Source organism: Salvia splendens, chromosome 4, assembly GCF_004379255.2.
Source record: "Salvia splendens isolate huo1 chromosome 4, SspV2, whole genome shotgun sequence".
NCBI classification, from domain to species: Eukaryota; Viridiplantae; Streptophyta; class Magnoliopsida; order Lamiales; family Lamiaceae; genus Salvia; species Salvia splendens.
In genome coordinates, this window is record NC_056035.1 from 30863604 (window position 1) to 30888089 (window position 24486).

General features: G+C 36.7%; 1 protein-coding gene and 1 pseudogene across 1 annotated transcript; both read left to right on the forward strand.

Annotated features, from left to right (window-relative positions):
• The first annotated feature begins 3706 nt into the window (after positions 1 to 3706).
• On the forward strand, positions 3707 to 7160 carry LOC121798113 (annotated as a pseudogene).
• Positions 7161 to 13737: 6577 nt separating this feature from the next.
• Positions 13738 to 14462, forward strand: LOC121800334 (zinc finger protein 2-like). The gene has a single exon (XM_042199907.1). It carries the CDS (start codon positions 13913 to 13915, stop codon positions 14300 to 14302), a length of 390 nt encoding a protein of 129 aa, XP_042055841.1. The 5' UTR covers positions 13738 to 13912; the 3' UTR covers positions 14303 to 14462.
• Positions 14463 to 24486: the final 10024 nt, after the last annotated feature.

The following is a 24486-nucleotide window of genomic DNA, read 5'->3' on the forward strand; positions in this document are numbered from 1 at the left end:
GGCCTAAAGAGCAATATAGTCACAAAAAACACGATTTGTGATTACCTTTAAGGTTAAGGTTATGTGGAGATATTTTTTTTGTTAGGGGCATGCAACGAAACTTTTGAAAACGTTAGGGATATTTGATGTAGTTCACTCTAAAAAAAATTAGTGTCATGATTTTAGTTAAATCCGTCTATTAGAAGAAGTCATTGAATCAACTATTCTAATTTATAAACTTACTTTATCTACGTTTTCTTATCTTTTTATCTCATACTTTATCCATAGAATTAGTCTTATAAAACACTCCCTCTGTCCCCAAAGAATATGTACTTTAGGTATGACACAAATTTTAATGCAAAATTTATTAAGTAAGACAGTCGTAGAGAGAAAAAATAAATAAAGTATTGTTAATGGAGAATAGGCTCACCTAAAAGAGAGATTCCAATTTATAAAACTTACTTTATTTACAGTTTCTTATCTTTCTATCTCATATTTTATCTATATTTTTTATTTCTCTTTTTAACTTTATTTAATTTCTCTCATTTTCTCTTAATTTATCAGTTTAGCATTAATTTCTCTTATTTTCCTTTTAATTTATCAATTTAACACTATATACTACTCATGTGACTATATTTTTAGTTGAAGAGCGATTTATTTGTATAGTTATTAGAGATTGAGGAATAGTTTACAATATACTAAGGACATCCACAATGGGGTGCCCTAAGTTACACCCTATGGCGCGCAATGTCAGCAGTTTTATCCTCCTACCCCCCATCTGCAATGGGGCGCCCTAAGGCGCGCCCTATGCATTTTATTTTATTTGAATATTTAAATAACAAAATATTGGGAAAAAACTTCATTTCATATATAAAAATTAATACATTACAATACGAATTAAAAAAAATACGCAACCTCAACGACGGCGGTTACTGGCCCACACTTCTTCATTCATGTCGTTCATAAGTTGTGCATGGTCTTATTGGTTGCGCATTGAGGCTTGTCTAGCTAGAACCTCGTCGAAGCCCGACGGCAATCCTCTAGCGGGGGGCTCAGTCGCCGTACTGGACGAGCTAGATGCACCGTCATCATCGTTCCACTCGGTGATGCTCCCACCTTCATGCTCGACTATCATGTTGTTCATGATAATGCACACATACATGACGTCGGCGATGATTTCCTTGAACCAAAGACGAGCCGACCCTCTCACAACGGCCCACCATGATCGGAGCACACCAAATGCCCGCTCGACATCCTTCCGCGCCGACTCCTGCTTTTGCGCAAATAAAACCCTCTTCTCACCCATTAGGCAGCTGATCATCTTCAGAAAAACAGGCCACCGTGGGTATATGCCATCGGCCAAGTAGTACCCCATGTGGTAACAGCGCCTGTTGGCAATGAACTCGATGGCCGGGCCGTTGCCGTTGCATTGCTCGGCGAAGAGGGTTGAGGAGTTGAGGATGTTGATATCGTTGTTCGACCCGGCTACGTCGAAGTACGCATGCCAGATCCAGATCCGATGGTCAGCGACGACTTCGAGGATCAAAGTCGGGTGGCTGCCCTTGTATCCACTAGTGAATTGGCCTCTCCACATCGTTGGACAATTCTTCCACTCCCTGTGCATACAGTCGTGCATCTTCATCAGGCCCAGTCAATCAACGGCAGTCGGCTAACGCAAATATGTGTCGCCGTAGGCCTCCACAACTCCCCTACAAAATCTCATCAAGCACTCTCGCACTGTTGTCTCCCCGACGTGGAGGTACTCGTCGAAAATGTCTGTCGTGGTGCCGTATGCCAACTGACGGAGTGCAGCCGTGCACTTTTGCAATGGTGTAAGGCCGGGTCTGCCGATGTCGTCTTCCCGATACGTGAAGTATTCATCACGTGACGACAACGTCCGGACAATGCTGAGAAATAGGTAACGCGACATTCTAAACCGCCGACGGAAAGCAGTCGGTCCCCACCGTGGTTGATCGGCAAAATAGTCTTCAACCAGACGTTGGTGAGCTGCCGCGTGGTCGCGTCGGACAGACGTCCGATGTCGAATAGGCCTGCGGATCTGCTCTGCCGCCGCCGCCTCCTCCTCGCGCTGCAGTTCGAGTAAGCATTCCACCATGGCCTCTTCAACGACTGCATCTAATGCTGCCGAGGTCTCTGAGTGCGAACTACCCGACTCCGAGGAGCTAGAACTAGTGGTGTCATCGTCGTGGTTCATTTTGGTATGTGAGATAGGTAGAAATGTGAGAGAGGAGCGAAACGAGAGAGACGAGATGTTCGTATGAACAAGTGAATGAGAAACGAGGTTTAAATAGGAAAAAAAATCAAAAACGCGTGGCATCGTCCGCGACCATCGCGCGCCGATCCCGCAATGGGGCGCCCGATGGCGCGGACTATGGCCTATCGTCCGCGCCCATCGTCCGCCGAGCCCACAATGGCGCGGACGATGGACCATTCGTCTGCGCTTCAACAGCGGACGATGCATCGGGCGTGGGCCTAGGGCGCGGACGATGGCGTTCCGCAGACTATGGCACGCATCGGGCGTGCCATTGTGGATGCCCTAATAAACACAAGTTTCCGAAATTAATAATACAAAGTAAATTTATAGAAGCTGGACATCGTAACTCCTAAATAGAATACGAGGAAATGAAGTTGAAAGAAGAAAAGGAACACATTTTCCAGCCAAAGCTTCCTGACATAAACATACCCACTCATCTCCCTCTGCACCAATGTTTTAAAAATCAGACCGGACCGGCCGGTTCGACCGGTCGGACCGCGAATCGGTAGGTAGTCCGGTCCGGTTCACTACTTTAAACCACCACTGCATTGAAACGCCGTGAATCGGTTGGACCGTGAACTGAAAACCGGTTTTTTATTTTTTTTTCAAAATTTTTTAAAATTTTTTGTTGGTAAAAGTTGAACTCATGACCTCTCTTCTAGTTAAGAAGACATCTATCACTCCACCACATGAGCTCATTGAACAATTTAAACATTAAATATTTTTATACATTAACCATTAATTTTATCTACAAAAACTAATAATTCATTTTAATTTTATTATTCTTTAATATAATTGTTAATTATAATATATATAATTATCATCCTTTATATTTTAATGATGCTCTACTTACCACCTATATTATTATTAGTACCATATAAGATTCATTATTTACTATAAATAAATTTTTTATATTACATACTTAATTTATATACCCTAACTATTGACATTAATGAATAATCTTATCTAAACTAATTAATAAGTACTTAATTCATATTTAATTATATATTATTTTATGTAATAAATTTTCTTAAATTAATATAAACATTATCTATTTTAATACATGCAATATTAAATTTTTTATCCAGACTAACTAATATTAAATATATATATCTGAATATATTTACTAAATTTTAATATTATTTATATTTATACATCACTAATTATATATAAGGTTTAATGTTTTGTGATATATTATTAATGGTAAATCATTTACTAAATTTAATATTCCCTCCGTCCCGGACTACTCGCACATTTTCTTTTCGGCACGGAGATTAAGGAATGAGTGTATAGCAAAGTCAACAATTTCGGCTGTAAGTGATAATTTTTACTAAAAATGGAAAGAGTGCAAATAACTTGGGACGCCCAGAAAGGAAATAAGTGCAAGTAGACCGGGACGGAGGCAGTATATTTTTATATATATTTGCAATAGTAAAATGGTTAGACCGGTGGTTCAACCGGTTGGACCGGTTGAACCGTGAACCAGTAACGTCATCGATTCGCTTGCCGGTCCGATTTTTAAAACATTGCTCTGCCCACATATTGCTTCCAAAACCTCTCCTCCCACCGCCACCGCCCCTATCTAATCAACGCCGCCACCGCCCAATCCTTCACCCATGCCGAATTCGAGCTCACCTCTCGCAGAGTCGCCGCCGGCCTCCACACCATCGGAATCCGTAAAAACGACGTCCTCATGCTCCTCCTCCACAACTCGCCGGAATTCGCCCTCGCATTCTCCTTCCTCGGCGCGATCTCCACCACCGCCAATCCTCTCTACACCCCCTCGGAGATCTCGCTCCAGGCTAATATCTCGAGACCTATGCTCATAATCACCCACGCTTGTCACGCTGAGAAGGTGCGCAATTGCGGCGCCAAAATTACCACAATCGACCCCCCGCCGTCGCCGGAGATCCTCGATTTCGCTGAAATTATGAGATCTGACGAGAATCTGCTCCCGCCGGTCGAGATCCAGGCGGAGGACACGGCGGCGCTGCCGTTCTCCTCCGGAATCACCGGTCTCCCTAAAGGAGTGATGCTGAGCCACAGAAATTTGGTCGCGTCCGTGTCGCAGCAGACGGACGGCGAGAATCCGGCGGTTTACACCGATTGTGAGGATCGGATGCTCTGCTTGCTGCCGATGTTCCACGTGTACAGCATGATTTCGGTGATGCTCGTCTGCCTGCGTGTGGGAGCGGCGGTGGTGATTGTGCCGAAGTATGAAATCAATGAGCTGATGAGGTTAATTGAGAAGTACAGGGTGACGATTGCGCCGTTTGTGCCGCCGATTCTGCTGGCAATTGCCAAGAGCGCGACGGCGGAGAAGTTCGATTTTTCGTCGGTGAGGAGAGTCCTCTGCGGCGCGGCGCCGACTGATAGAGAACTTGAGCTAGCTCTCAAAGCCAAGCTCCCTAATGCTGTTACTGCTCAGGTACTTTGCTAACTGATTCCACTCCCTTCTACATTGATTATTTCCATTTTTTACATTAAAAATCTATGATAGTAACATTTTTTGGTGAATTAATGCCAGCACTAGAATTTGAATACCATAGAAATTAAAATTTCCATTTGATTTCGTTTTTACTAGTATGACTCTGATTTAAGATGATCATGTATCGATTTTGTTAAGTTGACTGTGTAGAAGTATTAAACAGATTTTAAATAAACAAGGTGACAATATATTGGCTGCTGAGTATTAAACAATTTGATCAAACTTGATGACAACAATATTATTATATTTACTATAATAATTTACGTTACACCGAATTTTATTGCACTAATTGAACTTTTTATCGATATTTTTTCCCTCCAATAATGCATATGATTCGGTATGAGATACTCCCCCTCTCTCTATAGTAGTGAGTCATTTTGTCATCTTGGTACGTTTCATAACAGGAGAGTCATTTTCTTTTTCAATAAAAGTCAATATATTTTTCTCACTTATTTTACTCTTTCTTACTTTATTCTCTCTTCGTCTCTTTACTTTTTTCATTTCTTACTTTGTTCTTTCTTTACGTAACCCACTTAAATACATTTTTTCTTATATCGTGTGTCAAAAAGAAACGTCTCCGTTACTATAGATAAAGAGCGAGTATTAGTGTCGTATTTCAATTTTTAATGTAAATAATTTATGTGTCGGCCATGTAAGTCACGGCCTTCGCTCAACCGTCCACTTTAGGATATTTTTTATACTAGATTATTATCATAGGCACATTGGGAGCGTAGATAATTGTAACCATATACGTATAAAATGACGGCAATAGAATTCCAATCCTCGGGCTTTATTTGTAAAGTCTCTATTCCTTGATAATCAAAGCCCAAAGATCTATGAATTATCCCATGCTTGACTAGCCAAGCAGATAAACGACCCTGCATCTTTTTTATCTCCCACGTTTTTTTATTTTTAGTTAGAATAGTTCACATTCTCGATCAAATTGATGAAAATTGATATATTTCTTTATTGATCTAAAACCACACATTTAATTAGATTAATCTAGGATTGATATTGATAAAATGCAAACTCTAAATATTGTAGAAACTTCTAATTATAATCTGGACCGTTAAAAAAGTCAATATATAATAAAATAATAGCAACAAAAAATGTGAACACAGCATCAATCGTTGACACTGTGTTGACATTTTTTGTTGCTATTATTTTTTCATCTGTTGACATTTTCTAACGGTCCAGATTATAGTTTGGAGTTTGTACAATATTTAGACTTTTAGAGTTTGTATTTTATCACATATAGGTATAAGGTGACATTTATATAATGATATATTGATCTAAATTCTAATTAAAACCACAGCATCCTTCCCTGACTCATTTTCTAGATAAATTAATTCGGTAATTATATAGAGTTTTACTATGAAATTGTAATAGAAATTACTATAAATGCAAGGCTAATTGTTGTTAATGGCATGACAATAAATAAGTAAAAAAATAGTCCAAAAACAGTATGGTTATATTTTTTCATCACTAGTAGTAGTAGTTTTGAATCGTTTGATAAGTTGAGAAAATAAGAAATTATGTGAAGTTGAAGTGCATCATGTATAATGCACAGGGTTATGGCATGACCGAAGCTGGATTACTATCTATAAGCTTAGGGTTCGCCAAAAAGGCCATTCAAATTCAAAGCTGGTTCTTGTGGAACGGTGATTAGAAACGCACGGATGAAGATCACCGACCCCTCCACGACCACCTCTCTTCCTCGGAATCAGATGGGGGAGATCTGCATCAAGGGAGACGCTGTGATGAAAGGTAATTAATCTCAACGTTCATGTGTGTTAATTATTCAATAATCTTAGCCTGATTGTATGATATGTGGACGTTCAAAAAGGTTACTATAACGATCAGGAGGCGACAAGGAGGACGATTGATGAGCAAGGGTGGCTGCATACAGGCGACCTAGGGTACATAGACGACGATGATGAAGTATTCATCGTGGATAGATTGAAGGAATTGATCAAATACAAAGGCTTTCACATTGCTCCTGCTCAACTTGAAGCATTGCTCATTGCTCATCCCTCTATATCTGAAGCTGCTGTTGTGCCGTGAGTTTTGTTCTTCATATTTTTCTATTCTACAAATACATGAGCTACACCCGAATTTTGATTTTTAATCGTTTCGATTTTGATGTGCAGTATGGCTGATGAGGCCGCTTTCCAGTTGCATTTGTCGTACGAGCAAACGGTGCTTACAGGGACAGAACTAGAAATCGAAATGAGCCGGTGCTGAAATTCAACGATATATATGCCTAAATGCGCGATGCTTCCGTAATACTAGTATTATCCATTTGCAATTACTTTGACTCGTTTCTAATAATATTAAAAATGTAAAAAGAAAAATATTAGAAAAATACGCGTCATTTTATATAGTAATTTTATAAAATAATATGAGTAGATTGTGAAATCTATTAATCAAAATTAATGAAAGATAATACATGAATATGTACGGCAGATAGACCAAAAATAAAATATGAGATGAATAATTGCTTCCAAAATATTAATCAATAATGTTATTATACAAATAAAAATAATAAAATTACAAAATTTAAATAAATTGATTGATATAATTTATTATATAAATAAAAATAATAAAATTTTAAATCGTACAGTAATTGATTTTGAAACATTTTTCAAGAAGAACAAATATTAGTAATATTCCTAAATCTATCCTAATCTAAAGTGCAAGTTTGATAAAAAGTCCTTAATGCCCTTTTTGGAGGGAAAAAGGAAAGATAAGGTGTCTTCTATTCAAAAAAATTATTTTAAGGCAAAAACAATAGGACAAATAATAGCCCAATAAAATGCTAACTTCTTGAAGAAGTTTTAAAACACATTTAAATAGTGCACTACCATTAATTTTTTTTATAATCAAGTTATTAAATTTATATATTAATTAGACTTATATTTGAGTTAAATTGGAATTGTGCTAGAGAGTTTAGTTTGCCTTCCATTTATTTAGGTTAAAATTGAGATTTAATCATTTATTGCAATACTTTTTCTCCGAATTAATTCACAAGCTAAACGACAACACATATATGTAATGCTTACAATTTCCATCATATATTTACTCAATTAAAGTTTTTAGTTCTTATATTTTAATTCGCCTCTAATTAAACAATACTACTAAGTTTATAGATTAAACTAAGGAATAAGATGACATTATATATATTTAAAATTAAATCTAACTTATAAAGTTTGTATAACTTCTTAATATAAATAGTTGTGTAAATTCTCACATTATTCAAAACAAACAAGATGCATAAAATATTATCGTTATTTTAAGTGATAGTAGTAATTTACTTTTTATACGTATATGTGGCGGGAAGTAAGAAATTTATTCTTTCCAATATAAAAAATTCATTTAGTCTTTGGCGGCAATGTATATCAAGTTATGATATGGTCTGAAATTAAAATAAATAAATAAACAGTCAACTAAAATGTGATTATTGGATAATACAAAATTTCTAACTTGACTTCTCAAAGAAGTTTTAAATTTATATGATTTAAATTATTCATATATTTAATGTGGATTTGTTTAATATTTCATATATTTTTTTCAAATTAATTTTTTATAAATTAAGCTATTAAATTTATATATTAATTTGCCTTTTGTTTGGATTAATGACTTGCATAGCACTTTCAATAAACATCTTTACTCACACATATTTTCTTTATTTGTATATCTTATTCTAATTAATTCATACTCTTAGGTCATTAGTCACACATCTTATTTTTGTCATTAATTTTATTATTTTTACTTCACTTAGATTATAAATTAAAATTGCATAAATGTTTCATTCATTGGGGAGTAGTAAATTCTTCATTTTGAGTGAGACAAGATAAGTACATTTATGTTTTTTAAAATCTCCATATTGCTTTCAATTCTTATTTTCTATATATTTATTATATTTTATATTCATTATTTGAAACTCTTATGTCTCGTGCATAGCTCGGGTATTAATACTAGTTTTTGTTAATGGACTACACATTCCACTAACTTATTCTCACCCACATTTTATTATAAAACTAATACTTTAAAAGTAGGACCCACGTCCTACCAACTTCTTCAATCCACTTTTCTTTACATTTTTTAAAACCAATGTCCGGTCAAACTATGATAAAATATGAGAGACGGAAGGAGTATATATTATGGGACTGAAGCGGTACTACATGATATAATGATTTTTTTATGAGGTCGTCTAGTTATTATATATCGAATATACTTGTGCATTCCTAGAAAATTTAAGTGTAATTCTAAATTTAAGTTTAATCGGCTATTCTATCTTTGTCTCGTCCATTTACTAAAAGGAAATTCAAAGTATTTATATAGAAATATGAAAATAGTAGTAGCAATTTTGGAGTATTATGCTTTTACACAAACAATTTCGCTTATATACTGTTAGTAAATCATGTAATAATGTTGATAACACAGTAAACATAATTGTAAATTCGTGTATAAAGTATTGTTTACACGTAACTTTAGATTTGTAAAACCGATTAAAACATTATTATATAAGTCTTTCTTCATATAGGGGTATTAAAATAAAAATATCAATTCCTTGTATGTGTAAAAATCATCGATTAAATATGCCCGGTCAATGGATATAGCGTCGATCTACATTTTACGTAGATAAATGTATTATATTCACTTTCTCAAATCCGATTTCCGGTGAGTGAGAAATAGTGGATTAAAGTTGGGCATAATTAGCTTTTAATTAAAGCTTGGAGTTTGAGCTTAGGGAATAATTAACTAGTGTTAATTATCCCACATAGGAGAAGTAACACATATTTTAATGTGCTTAAATTAATTGACTTTATGTTACTTAATAATTATAGTGGACCAAAATGGGTGAAAGATCCCACACGCGCGCCGCCGCCGCCCGCCCGAGCCCGCGGTCACGGGCCCGGGCTTCTCGGTCTCGATCCCGATCCCGATCTTGATCTTGGACGGCTGACACGTGAGAAATCCACACGCTCCACACGCGAAAGGACTTGGACGGCTGACACGTGAGAAATCCACAAACTCCACACGCGAAAGGCACACTCCTGCCACAAGCTCTCGTAACGGTTTGTAACGTTCGGCAGTTACACTCTCGCAATGATGACAGCCATAATGGCTGTTGACCCCTCAGGAGTGGAATGAGCCTATAAATAGGCTAGCCATTCCATGCATCTCTAGAAAATAATACACAAGCATTCTGCATCATAAGCTCTCCCTCTCCTGCATTGTTTTTCTGTCGAAAGCTCTGCCCTCTCCTCCATCCAGTTCACCGGAGCTCTGCTGATAGCGGTGCTGCTTCACCAGAGACGTAGCCGTTTCATCTTTGGGGACGACACGCCAAACCGAGAGCACTACCTGGGCGTATCTTGTCTTGCGGAAAGAGGCCTCTTCGACTCGGCTAACTACTGTTTCACGGTTTATCTGTTTCGAATTTTACATTGTAATTCAGTTTCAGTTTTCCATTCTATATTCATTCTTTTGGGTTGTATTAAGCCCGACTTTTATCTCTTGTAATCCAGAAACCAACACTATGTGCATATATATTTTTACTTTACATAACTCATCAGCCAATTGCAACTTCTATACAAATGAATTTCAGCATTAATACATGAAATTTTTTCATAGAGCTCTACAATTTATTTTAACAACTATGATCATGAGTGACGACGACCTTGACTCTATTTATGAAATTATTACTATTACAGTTGACTTGAATACATTATAATAGTACTTTTAAATGATGATTATATGTTAATTAACAAATCGATTTATTCAAGAAAGACACACTCGAATCAATCAATTGTTCGGTGATAATCTTGACTATACACGTGTTATCAAAGCATTGAAATGAACAAGAAATGGAGTAGTCAGACTGTGCCCTTTCCACAAGCCATAAAATAAAATAAAATAAAATAAAATAAAATAAAATAAAATAAAATAATACTGCTAATGAAGTATGATCCTCGACAGCAAATAAAACATGTTCTACTTCCTTCAGCTTTTAGGAAATTTCCTATAAAATTTTCAACTCCATTACTCCCAAACAAACCTCGCGTTTTCCGAAGCTCAGTTATTGCCTTCTCGATTCTCTCAAAAATTTACTCCATTCGTCCCATAAAAATATAAATTTTGGAACGACATCAAATTTTATGCGAAATTGATGTATGAAAATGAAGGAAAAAGTACTAATTGAAATAGTGTTAAAAGATAGTGAGATTTACTTTATTAGCAGTACAACGTCGTAGTCGAAAAGTTCCATATTATGAAACGGACTAAAAAATAGTACTAAAAGTAGATTATTTTTTGGGACGGAGAAAGTATATGTAAATTCCAAACTAAAATTTTGAAAAGCCAATTTTTATTGTGTCCTACTACCATTTATTGTGTCCACTTGTCATCCGTTAGACAAAAACATGCTAGTCACACAATATAGTATTTGATCGGTGCGGGATTTTAAAAAATTGTCTAACTTTATTAATAAAAGTGGGTAAAAGAAAGTAGTGGGATGTGATTGCTATTTTTATATATATTTTTTATAATAAAATATGAATAAGAATAAGTTAGTGGAGTATAAGATTCACTATTATAAAAAAGGTAAAAATGAAATAAAATATGTATTGGAGACTGGACAAATAAGAAAATATGGAACATAACGGGACCGGAGGGAGTATATACTACCTCCATCCCATCCTAAATACTAGTATCATTATCTTTAATTTCGTATAAAATGAAATGCATTTTTTTTATTGAAAAGAAGGGAGTATATTCTTGCAAGAAACAATTTTCCAGTATTACCCAAACTTAATTTTTCTTGATTTCTGCAACTGCAATTGATGTTCTGTGTAAACCCATAATACTCGTACGTGTTGCCAAGTGGGATCTAATTATTAAAGTTTGATGATCCCAAACTTTGATGCAGGTATGTTTTCACATTGTCCAAGTGCAAGAAGAAGACATGCTAGAGAATTATTGAACCATGGTGCAATTTTCAAAGGGGAATTAGTGTTGTTTGGGTATATTAGGACTAGATACATTATTCCTACATGATTATTATGCTGTGTCTGTAATCAACAACACACATTAATCGCCGTAATTATTGCCGACAATTCAAGATTTTTAATGATAAATTAGGCCCCTAATTATAGAAAATAAAAATAAAGAAATTTTGCCATGTTATGCCAATTCAGTGAAGCCCATTTCTGTGTCTGAATATTTTAAGTGCCACTTCTGTAGCATGTAATGGGCTTCTAATTAGCAGACTGTTTCACTCAGTTTTTAAACTTATGTCCCATGTGCTCTTGTTTTCACTGCCATGCTCAGTTACTACTTCAACAATTAATTCATTCCAACTAGTATAATTTTGGATTATTATTATTATCAATTTATTATATTAATTTTATTGGTGTTTTACCAAGATTATATTTGTAAATAAAATCAAATAATGAAATTATGTCAATTATTATTCCAACACTACATCCACAATTTCATTATTTGATTTTATTATAATGTGGGATGTAATGAATGTACGGAATGAAGATTGGGACTAATACATGGATTTGTTTTAAATGGATATAGTAGTACATGAAAATGTAGATTTCGGAAAATCATTTTGTCAGATTATGTCCATTGCATCTAGGATGAATCCTTAAATGAAATTGAATATATGACCAGAAGCATCGAATGATTGAACAATCGTCTTCAGCATCATGGATTACGTATAGCATCCATACTTAATCTAAGTAATTATAAGCTATATTCAAAAATTTATTACAAATTAATATATATTTTTAGATAATTTATTATTATTAATTTAGATTTTTATATACTCACTTCGTCACATAAAAATATGGGCGTATGAGATGGCACGAGAATTAAGATAAAATTAGTAAAGTAGAAAAGAGGAGGAGAATGGTATGGTAAAGTAAGCGAGAGGAGGAAAATGGTAGTTAAGGTGTTAGTTGATAGTGGGACCTACATTATTAAATTGATATAACTTTTTAAAAATAGAATGCACATATTTTTGTGGGACCGACGAAAATGAAAAGTGCACATATTTTTATGGGACGGAGGGAGTAATAATTTACATCAAATTTATATAATTCCACATCATTATAAAAGAAAATAAATAATATAGAAATATGGTAGGGGCTTACACCTCTATACCCCTATTCCATGTGTATGCCACTGTACCCAAGCTGCTTGCAAAGAACTCATCTTACTCTTTCTTTTTTTCAATTATCTTACTCTAAATACAAGACTGAATCCATTCGATTAATTAAAAGGATTATTAATCTTAAAGAATCCTTTATCAGTGGTTGTGAATAGCTGATTTTTTCGATTTGTTCAACCTTGGTTCCAGAGGAGCAAGTGAGAAAGATTAAGAAACAGAACCATCGGAAAAAACACAGAGACATATACTCCCTCTAATTTCCATTAAATGTCCCATATTTTTTTTTCATTTCCCAATAAATATTTCGTTTACTATTTTAAAAAAAATGGATGTCACATTTTATTAATTTATAAAGTGAAACATTTTTTTAAGAGATGATGAAATATGGGAGAATTCATATAGACTCGAGGGAGTTTATTTTTAAAGAGAGATGTGATGTCATGTGTAGTGCAGGAAACAAAATGAAAGCAAAAGTAGTAGTCTGAAAAAATGGGAAACTTGTTAATGAAAAGTGATATGAGTTAATCAATTAGTGCAATCGAGGTTGTTTGTTTCTTTTGAAGAAAGACTGTATTATTACATTACGTAAATGATATAGTCAAGAAGTCTTATCTTCAATCCCCATCTCGTACTTAAATTAGAAAAATGAGTGAAAGTTCTCCCACTCCAATTATGTCAACATCCCAATTTCACCCTAAACAAAACTCATACTCTCAATACTCCTCCTACTACTATACATAAAATATAAACCCAATCATAAATTCATATTTCTACTCAAAATATTAATTTATGAACCGACAAGGTGCTCTCTTGCCGCCTTTATTGGAGGCGCCATATACTTAATTAATTAAACATCTACTCCTTCACCTTCAATGTGTGTATTTCTGCGTGAGCTTCTAAGTATATAAATGAGTATTTTGTCCAATATCCTCCTCAGTCACTCTACACAAGCAACAAACTTCCATACAAAAAAGCAGAACCAAACATGAATTACGAAGGAAACACCTCCTCCCTCAATCTGAGCCTATCATCGAGGAGGAGCGGGCTGATGAATCTGCCTCTCGACCCGGCTTCTTCGCCGCCGCTCAGCCCGGCAGATCAGCGCGTGTTTTCGTGCAACTACTGCCGGAGGAAGTTCTACAGCTCTCAGGCCCTCGGCGGCCACCAAAATGCTCACAAACTGGAGAGGACGCTCGCGAAGAAGAGCAGGGAGCTCAGCATGGCGGATTCGGGCTCAACCCGACGGGCTGGCTCGGGCTACGTGCCGATGCGGGCTAGCGGGTTGAGTAGTTATGGAAATATTGGCTGGATTAATGAAGGGGTTGATCATCATCAGGAAGAACTTGGTCACCTTGATTTGTCTTTGAGGCTTTGATGAGTTTTTGCTATCTTTAATTAGATGATGATTTCTTGGATTTGGAGGAGTTCATCTTTAATTATTTGTATGGTTTAAGTTTAATTAGATTTTATTTTTATCCAAATTATGCTTACTTTTAAATCTTTTTTCATGCCAAAAAATGACTAATTAATATTTATCATACTCCTTTGTAGGGTAGTTTGTAGTATTTGGGAGTGCATAAATTTAATTCAGTTAATGTCAAATGAAAAATGGGATTTAAGGACCGTGAGTAACAATTTTATGTTCATGGCTTTATTAATAAACCAATCGTTAAAAATAATTCAAAGTTAATAATTAAGTGTGGCAATTAAAAATGGGATTTAAAGACCGTGATGGTCCTTTATATTGATTTACGATTGTAGGGTTCAAATCAAAAGGGGGTTAATTATGTATTAAACGATAACTAAAGTAAGGCTTTTGGAATTTCATCTTTTAGAGGCCATTGGCTTTACATATATCTTTACAAATCAATCACGTCTTCGTGAAGATGTGATTGGTTGTGAAGCCCTTGAAGTCATCTTTCAAGGTTATGTTAAGTTGTCATTACTAATTAGCATTTGATAATCTATTTAGGATTAAATTATAAAATTATTTTAATTAGATAAGATGAATATGACTATTTATCATATAATTATTTATTTAAAAATAAATTGTGAGATTCAATCTCATGAACTAATATATTTACTCATCAGATATAATTTTCTAAACCAAATCGTCGCTAAAACTATTAATAGTCTATAGTTTAAAACAATCGAAACGCACCACAAGATGCAGGTTTTTGTAAGTTTTATGTCTCACATATGTGACATGTGATATAATCCTAAATAGAATTGAAATTTTTAATAAAATAAATAAACTTGGTATAAGACACACTTTCCCTAATTAATTAGCTATCAATTAGCTATTAATGTATAATTGGAATGGGATGTTTCCCTAAATTATTATAATTAAATTAGCCATAATATATTCTCTAAATTAGTCATTAAGATTGACTAAATATATGTTCCTATACAAGTAAGGAAAAGGAGAATATATAATTATAAGTATATATATGCGTATTTGATTGTAGTCATTAAGTGGAAGAAATATTTCATTCCTTTGATTAAAGAAAATGGACGCATATATTATGGTTTAATTGGTTTTGATGTAGTATTGACTAACAAATCAAATTATTGTTATCAATTATTTTATTTGATTTTTGGTATTACTTGGTCAAAAAGAAATATCCTAAATTAAGTAGTCACTTTGATGGAAAGGGCTTTAAGGTTTGATAATTAGAGTTTGTCCTCTCTCTGCCTATAAATACAAGTATATTAATCCCATCAAATCACACACATTACAGAGAACACATAAACGAGGGAAAGAGAGAGAAACAAATCCTTGGAGTTGCGCCACTACACCAAAGTCCGAGGAAGTTCTCTCCGTCTTCCCCAATCGCTTCCGCTATGGATCATAAAGGTAAGTTTCCGATCCATTATGTGTATGGTTAATACGTGAAATACATGATGTTCAAAGATCTTGCTTCATTCCTATTCAATTATGTTTTTATTGAATATATGATGATAAATAATGTCCAACATGTGGTATCAGAGCATGGTTGAGAACTCATGTATTTTCGTATTACTGAAACCATTTTTTTGAATTTATTTTTGATAAATTATTATGGATTGAATCGATTATTTTAATATGATCAGCATATTATAAATTCAAGATTTGTTGATTCAATTATTCATGTGTAACGTGACTAATGAATTCATATGCCTAATATTATGGGAGTATTAATTATTTACGCCTTTATGGATTTAATTCTTTTGACTAATTACGCACACTTATCAAATTAAATAATTATGTTTTGATTGTCTCTTTATGGAAAATTTGTTTATGCAAGTATCGAGACGGTGGATGAAAGGATTTGTAATTCAGTTTATTTAATTTTGTTCGCATAATATATTTGTGAATTGAACTAGTTAATTACTTTATTAATTAGAGTGAACTACATATAAAGTCCAGTCCCTGACGTTTCCAAAAGTTTCGCTCTAGACCCCTAACAAAAAAAATATCCCCAGAAGTGCCTAACCTTCAACCTAATCACGAATGAGATATTTGTAGCCATTTTTCGGACCAAAAGGCCCTTTTGCCTTGAAGGGCATTTAAGACAATTCTATTCCCTGTCGCAGCAGTCCTGCTCTGCGTTGATAATTTACTTTTGCAGACAACAGTGGTCAACTCAATGTTGATGTGCACAGACTACCGTGTTCCTTTGTCTATAGTTAAGAGTGTAGTGTGAAATAATTTCTCATCTTCCTTCTCTCTCTTCACTTCCTTCTCGCAAAAAGGGTTCAACAAGGGATTCATTCGTCGTTTGAACTCTACCATATAACCATCAGTTGTAAGAGCCCAGTTTATGTAATTTATTCTGCCGCACTGAAATTCCTCCGTGGGTTGGTGATTTTTATTGGGTTGTTATTGCAACGGAATTTGGGTGTATTCAAATTAGGGTTTATGGTTGTTTGGCTGGGTGGAGGTTTGTTTTTGGGATTTTATTTGTCTGTGAGATGGCGATGTTTGTTGTAGTCCGATCAATTTAGGCTTATTTTGTTGCTGAATGTGGCTGGATTTCGTAGCTGACGCTGTGCGTTTTTAATTTAGGGGTTATGTGTGGGGTTATGTTTGGTCGGCTGGCTGTGGGGTCCATTTTTATTTGTGAAATTATTTTCATAAATAATGACATATAAATTAACTTGAATATGTTTGGGTTTGAATTTCCAATTCAGGTCGCTCTTGCAATGTCTTCTTCAAGTACGGAATCGTTCGGTTCAAGTTTCAATTGGGATTGGCCTCGTCCACCGGTTGTTCTCTGTAGTCACGATGTCGCGGCCGAGCTGGTGACGTCTAGGACGTCGGCTAATCCAGGTCGACGTTACTATCGGTGTCCATTCTGGAAGGAAGACGATTGCAGATTCTTCCGTTGGTTTGATGCTGGTCTATCGCCAAGCCAAGACACTTACTTTCAACGAATGAAGCTCGAACGAGACAGGTTTGAAGAATAACTCCGATCGAAGAGTATTGTGCATGGTGATCTTGAAGCCAAATTTCGCATCAAAAGTGATGAATGTGCAGATCTGAAGGCAAAATTGACCATGAAGACTGACGAGTGTGCAGCTCTTACTTCAGAACTTCTTAGAACCAAAAAAACGTCCTGAATGCTGAAAATTGTAATCTTATTTTTGTGCTTTGTAATTTTTTTCTTAATTTAATGGTACCACTTTTTTTTTCAAGCGATGAGGGAGAATTTTGGTAATAAGAATTTGAAGTTCCGCTGGCGAAATCTGGTTCGAGAATATGGTTTTTGGAACATTGTCGTATGAACTAACACCTTGCAGTTTTTAGTTTATAATCACTTCCGAAGTACGCATCTTCTGTTGAAATAACACCCGACTTACAGAACTTTGTGTGATGTAGGTTATGGGCACTTGTGATACAGAATACACCAAAGTCATACCAAAAGTTTTCCAAAAAAACAGGCATTAAGTTTGACAAAAGCATAGTTAAAATACACTATTGTTTACGACACACAAAATGCATAGTTAATACAAGTGTCTTCTAATGATGATCCCTACCGATCACCGAAGGTTATATCCGAATAATGTTTGACAAAAAGGGTTCGCATTCACCATTGTCTACGAGACACAAAAAATAAACCAACACAATTGCCTCCTGGCTGAGTCCCATACTATGCAAGCGCGGGTATTCAATCACGATCCCCTCGACGACCACAAAGTTGAGGATGCGTCCTGGTCCGACGAGTGCTAGTGCTTGGAGGAAGATTGTTATTGTCCTACAAATATCACAAAAAATTGTGATTGTTAACTGGATTTTATGGAAAGTAAAAGTGCAACAAGGGTGTTGAAAACTACCTGGCTCGACCGTGTAGACCGACGAGTGCTGGGACGTGAATCAGTGGGATTAGTCTACAAAAAACAACCCCGGTCAAATTGAGTTTCAATGTTTATCAAAACGAAAGGTGATGGTGGTCATTACCTCCTGGCTTGACCGCGTAGCCCGACGAGTGTTGGGCCTTGGAACAGTGGGTGGCTCACTAGGATCACTGGGCTGTGAACTTGAACTCTGTCCAACTTCGGTCCGGGCATCTGTACGAGGATCATTAGTGCATGTTATTCTGTTATGCCCATCTTGTCCACACCGACGACACCTGAGTATAAAGGTTCGGCGCAAAGACTCAGAACCATTTGCATGCTGACGAACCTGTGGATCTTCACGCCTCAGTTTTTTTGGCCGTCCACGTTGCCGCTTTGTCCTAGGAGGTGCCAGTTCAAATCCAACTTCTAAGTTCTTCGGCTAATTATCCATCCCGTTGATTGGGTAGAGGACATTCTCGTACAATAGCGTCATGGTGGACCGCAAATTATAGCGGGAGACATAGTCAGATACATCCTTACCATTCTTGTTGATTGTAGCGATGGCGTGAGTGCATGGGATTCCATTCAGCTGGCAAAGTCTGCAAGAACAAGTAAATTCCCGCATGTTTACTACGTACTGACCTGACGGTCCAGAGACTTGGTAAGAATCTTGTCCGTTCCATGTGGGTCTCCATGAAGAAACCCTGGCCAAATACTTATCAATAATCTCTTTGATAACAGGCGGTAGGGCATGATCATGCGTCTTGATCCACTGGCCCCTGATCTGTATCCTCTCCATTTGACTTGTCCTGATCTCCTCCAACATGGTGACAATGGCCAACTCACGAGCAATTGCTATCTTCGAATTAAAGGTCTCGCAGATATTATTGAGGATAACATCACAGCAAACATGCAGAGAGAAATAAGCCTTCACCCATTTTTCCTTGGGAGCTACGCCGAGTAGGTATTGATGTGCTTGTGGATATATAATCCGCAGTGCATTCATCCGCTCAACATATTCTTCCTGGGTTGTACTCGCCGCCAGCTCCCACAAAATCTCCTTAAAATTCTCTCCGATGAAACGCTTCTTAAAGTTGTTGTATATGTGTTGCACACAGAAGCAATGCTCGCTCTGTGGAAACTCCTCAAGGATTACCTTTGCAAGACCCTATTAAATTCACCACAAATTGTTACATGTACACAACCACTGACACAGAATACAACAATATTATAATCACACTCCGAATACAACAATATTTTAAAAATCACAATTGAAGTATGTCAAAAGAAATCACAAACAACGTATACACCTTTTAATGAAATCACATTACACATACCTTTTGCTGGTCAGACATGAAGACAAATCTGGGGGCATTTTCATGTATGAGGAGGTCCTCTGCCAGATAGCCTAAAAACCATTTCCACAGTTCGTAGCTTTCGACCTCAGTCACCGCCCATGCAATAGGCCACCAACCATTATTTGGATCAATTCCTATGGCCGTCATAAGTTGGCCTCTGTACATACCACACAAGAAACATGAATCCAAGAAGATAATCGGACGACAAAAACGCATCCAACCCTTTTTCAACAGCCCGAGACAAGTATAAAACCTCAAGAATCGCGAGCCCACAACTTCAGGATCCCTGAAGTTCTCGTAGTGAATGTGCACACTAGAGCCAGCGTGTGTCCGTTCCAGTTCAGCTTTGTAATCGAAAAGTCTCCGATACTGGAGTCCCGCCTTACCAAAAATACCTTCCAATGCACTGTCTCTTGCTCGGTACGCCTTCATCCTGCCAACTCGGAGTCCGAACTCCTCATCCACACACTGCCTTATGGCTGCCAATGGGATATGGGGATTCGCTTTTATCTTCTCCATGTATCGCTCAGCTAGCCATTTTGACGTCAGCCATCTCTGATCCAACACTTGAGAGCATGTGTGTGCATGGTCTCTCTGCATATTTAGTACAACAAAATCGGTATCGTTGTGGTCTTCGACCCGTCTTGCATATACATACCATTCACAAGACTTTCCTCTACAAATAGCACGAAGTCTTTTGCCATCATTTTGCTTCACATGTACCGGGCGTCTTGTCATTATTGCGTACTGTCGAATAACCTTGAAAAAAAATTCTCTATCCTTAAAAAAATCACCAGGCTTCCAATTTGGTAAATCATTTGTCAGCTTGAATGGGGTGTACTTGATACCCTTTCTACTTAAACCTTCCAAATCCTCTAGGTCCTCGAGATCTTGCAGCTCATCGACCGTCTCTTGCTCGAACAGAGGGTTTGAGTCTGCCGAGTTCCTTTTCTCAACAACAGGGGAGTACTTTCGCCTTTTCTTGGACCCGCCGCTGCCTTGGCCAGACCCTTCTGCTTCGCCCGATGGCTCCTCAATCCCGTCTTGTCCCGCCACCTCCTCCGGCTGTTGTTCCCGACGTAACGACTCGTAATACGATGTAAAAATTTGTTCATCACGACACATGTTGGCCAACGAGATAATGTGGCTGACATCATTATCATCATCTTCGTCGTTACTGCCCTCGTTATGAAGATGACATCCGTCGGGAACATAATCGGCTGACGGACAAAAAACACCTTCATCAGCCTGTTGGGGTACATCTCCTACCACCGGTACGGGTTCTGCACACGCTGCTTTAGCTGGAGCTGGCTCTTGCACTTGGGTGTGAGCTTCGTGCATGAACAATTCATGAGTAATGTCCTCAATGATCGGAAAGAAATCATTGTCTACCCGTATGTCCGGCTGTGGCTGACTACCATAATCCAATACCGGTCGGTACACATCTTCTTGTACAAATGCTCCTGGCCCGACCGAAGATGGTTGGTGAACTACAGATTCAGACTCAGTCGCCTGTTCAGCGACATCGACAATCGGATTGGAATGGTCAACAGATGAAGCTGTAGCTACATCCTGCAAAATGCAGTACCACAAATGCAAGACTAAATTACAAACAAGAACTAAATCACAAATTAGGTATATGAAAATCACACAGATTCATTACCTCTGCTACTTGTGCATGGGAATCGACAATCGGATTGGAATGGTCAACAGATGAAGCTGTAGCTACATCCTACAAAATGCAGTACCACAAATGCAGGACTAAATTACAAACAAGAACTAAATCACAAATAATGTACTAAATCAATATGTAAATCACACAAGTCGTTACCTCTTGTACGTGTGCATGGGAGTCTCCACCTCCAGCTTCTGCTTCTCCAACATAGTCAACTACACATATTTTTTCTGCTACAAATTCCACGTCATGTATTGATACTTCTCCAAAGTCAGAGACCGGAGCTTCAGGGGACACGGCTTCAAATGCTTTCGCCAAATTTTGCCTGGCTACCTCCTCAGCCCTCTTCCTCTGAGCATGATCATCTTCTAAACTTTTCGTAAGATATTCCTCGAACTCAACATCCCTATCATACCAGCCAATCATTAAAGGCTCCTGCTGTTGCCCTTCAAACTGAGATCGTTGCTTCCTCTTCGGTCTAGGCTTTTTCCTTGGCACATTCGGTGTGGCTTCTTCAATCTCTTTAATAATGACTCCTGGGGGTTTAGACGCCTTGAAACTAAGAAGCTCTTGCGCTTCTTCCTTCATTTTTTTCAGTATGGCTTGAGCCCGGGTTATCTCCACAACGTAGATGTGAACTAACTATGTCGTTGTAGACGCTACTTTGAGGAAATCCTTCAGATGTGTTTCCTCAACAATGGGCAACAACGGGCCTCCGATTAAAACCCCTGCGCAGTCATGACTGTACTTTGGATCACAGTAGTAGAACTCACATATCATCTTCCTATCATACTTCAACCTTAATATCATGCTCGATAGGTCTATAAGCTGGAATTTGTCTATGTTACAGAAATCGAAGTATGTCAAATGTCCACCAACATACTTTTTCGCATCATTCGTAGAGAAGAATGAACCTCCATGATGGAAAGCAACTGAAAACTTTCCAGGTGCATCCCCTAGGAAGGAAGACAATAAACGCACATTTAAAACTCAAACCAAACAATAAACCAAAATTCACAACAAAATCAATTTATGGAGCCTCAATCACAAAATCAATATCCGGCTGATCAAATATATATTCACAAAAAATCAATTTCGTACACCCTAAATCACAAACCGAGGATTAAAGGTTAACTTACTATATTTATCCTCTGGGATGAAAAAATCGAGCTCAGGATCTCGGATATCCCAGGTTTCTTCTTCCACATCAATGACCACAGGTGGATGTCTCGGTGGTGGTCGGTGTGGTGGCGATCGCGGGGGTATTGGTTTCCTTTTACGGTGAGAGTTTCGTGATGTGGAAGCACCTGAGGACCCAGCTCGCTTCCTCTTAGGAGCCATTCATGCAATGGAGAGCAGGGAGAATGAAGAAATGAAAACAATGGTTTGCAGTTTTAAGGCGGTAAACTCCCCCTTTTGTTATAACTTTAGGCGGGAGTGAAAATAAGCCGGAAATAATGCTAATTAGAGCCGGAAATTGTATGCAATTTTTGAAACTTGTTTTGTTAAATCACGTAGGAAGTCTTCAACACGTGTTGCAATTGTATGGGTAGTCCACTGAACAGCCGCTGACGCCCCTGACGGCTGACGTGCGCCGTCACATCACGCCATGTCGTCGCAGACATCATTACAGAGCGGCCACTGCAGATTAATTGCGCTTTGACTGAAATGCCCTTTTAGGGCTGAAGGGTATTTTCGTCTGAAAAAACCCCATTCGTGATTAGGTTGAAGGTTAGGCACTTCTGGGGATATTTTTTTTGTTAGGGGTCTAGAGCGAAACTTTTGGAAACGTCAGGGACTTTTTATGTAGTTCACTCTATTAATTAAAGGTTGTTTATTTTGTGTGATTATGAAATTACATGAAATATGCGTATGTAGTAGTGTATACTTACAATTAAAACTGGCTATTAAGCTTAATGATGGTTATTTGATGCCATAGATTCGAGAGAATATGTTATACATTAAGTGTATGTTTTGAATCTTGTTGTGCACGGCATCATAGGTTTTGGATATTTTTAATTGATGAATTGTCAATTCATATTTGTATGCTTACTACCGAGAATCAATGGTTTCCATGTTTGAAATATTTGTTCCCAAGTTGATTCTATTTATCTATATGGAATTGATTTGGGTATATTGATTGTGTATACTGTTTGTAAATTATGTTTGAATGTATATATGGGTGAATTGAGATTTCAATTAAATGTTTCATGATTATGAATCTATCGAGACGGTGGAATAAATGATTACATAATTCAATTTATGTTTTAATGTATACAATCATGATTATATTATGTTTATTTTGCAATCACCAAAGTGAGGCAAAATAAGTAAAGTCTATAATTAAATTCATATGAAAATTTGTTTAAGCAATTAATCACTATACATTTATGATTATATTATGTGAGGTAAAATAATAGAAGTTTATAATCAAATTAAGTGAAAATCTGCTTAAACAATTAATCATTATACATTATTGATTATATAATGTTTATTTTACAATCACCAAAGTGAGGTAAAATAAGAAGAGTTTATAATCAAGTTAATATGAAAATCTATGTATGCAATTAATCATCATGCTTGTTAAGACTATAGAGTATATTCAGTATCTACATAGTTCGTTTGTCATAAAAAGTCTAGATTCCCAAAGGAAACAGTCTTTTGCGATATAATGAGCACTAATGGAGTTAATAATATAACTTGGTGCCGATTACCCAAAGGTAACGCCAATTTATATTACTCAATTATTAAACAAAGATATGAATGTTAAAAGCATGGTGTTTATTATTGTATGAAGACTACCCAAAGGAGTTTTCATAGTTACTTATGATATGGATTTTCAAATTAATGTTTGTGTTATTATTCAAAGCTTTATGTGAGCACTCATTTTCTTAATTTTCCCCCTATAATTACAGCATCATTTTCTACTAGTTTGTTTACTTCAAACGTTCCCCAACTTAATGGAACCAACTTCTCTGAATGGAATGAGAAGCTTGGGTTCACCCTGGGAGTGATGGACCTGAACCTAGCACTGTTGAATGATAAGCCAACTGATCTCACTGATGAAAGTAGTTCGGCTGAGATCACTACCCATAATGCCTGGGAAAAATCTAACAGGCTGAGTTTGCAGTTCATCAGAATGTCTATTGCCGATAATATTAAGGCAAGCCTCCCAACGACTGATGTTGCAAAAGAATATTTACAGAA

What these genes read in the sequence shown, in the direction of transcription:
- LOC121800334 (XM_042199907.1), top strand. Translation starts at nt 13,913, where the DNA reads ATGAATTACGAAGGAAACACCTCCTCCCTCAATCTGAGCCTATCATCG.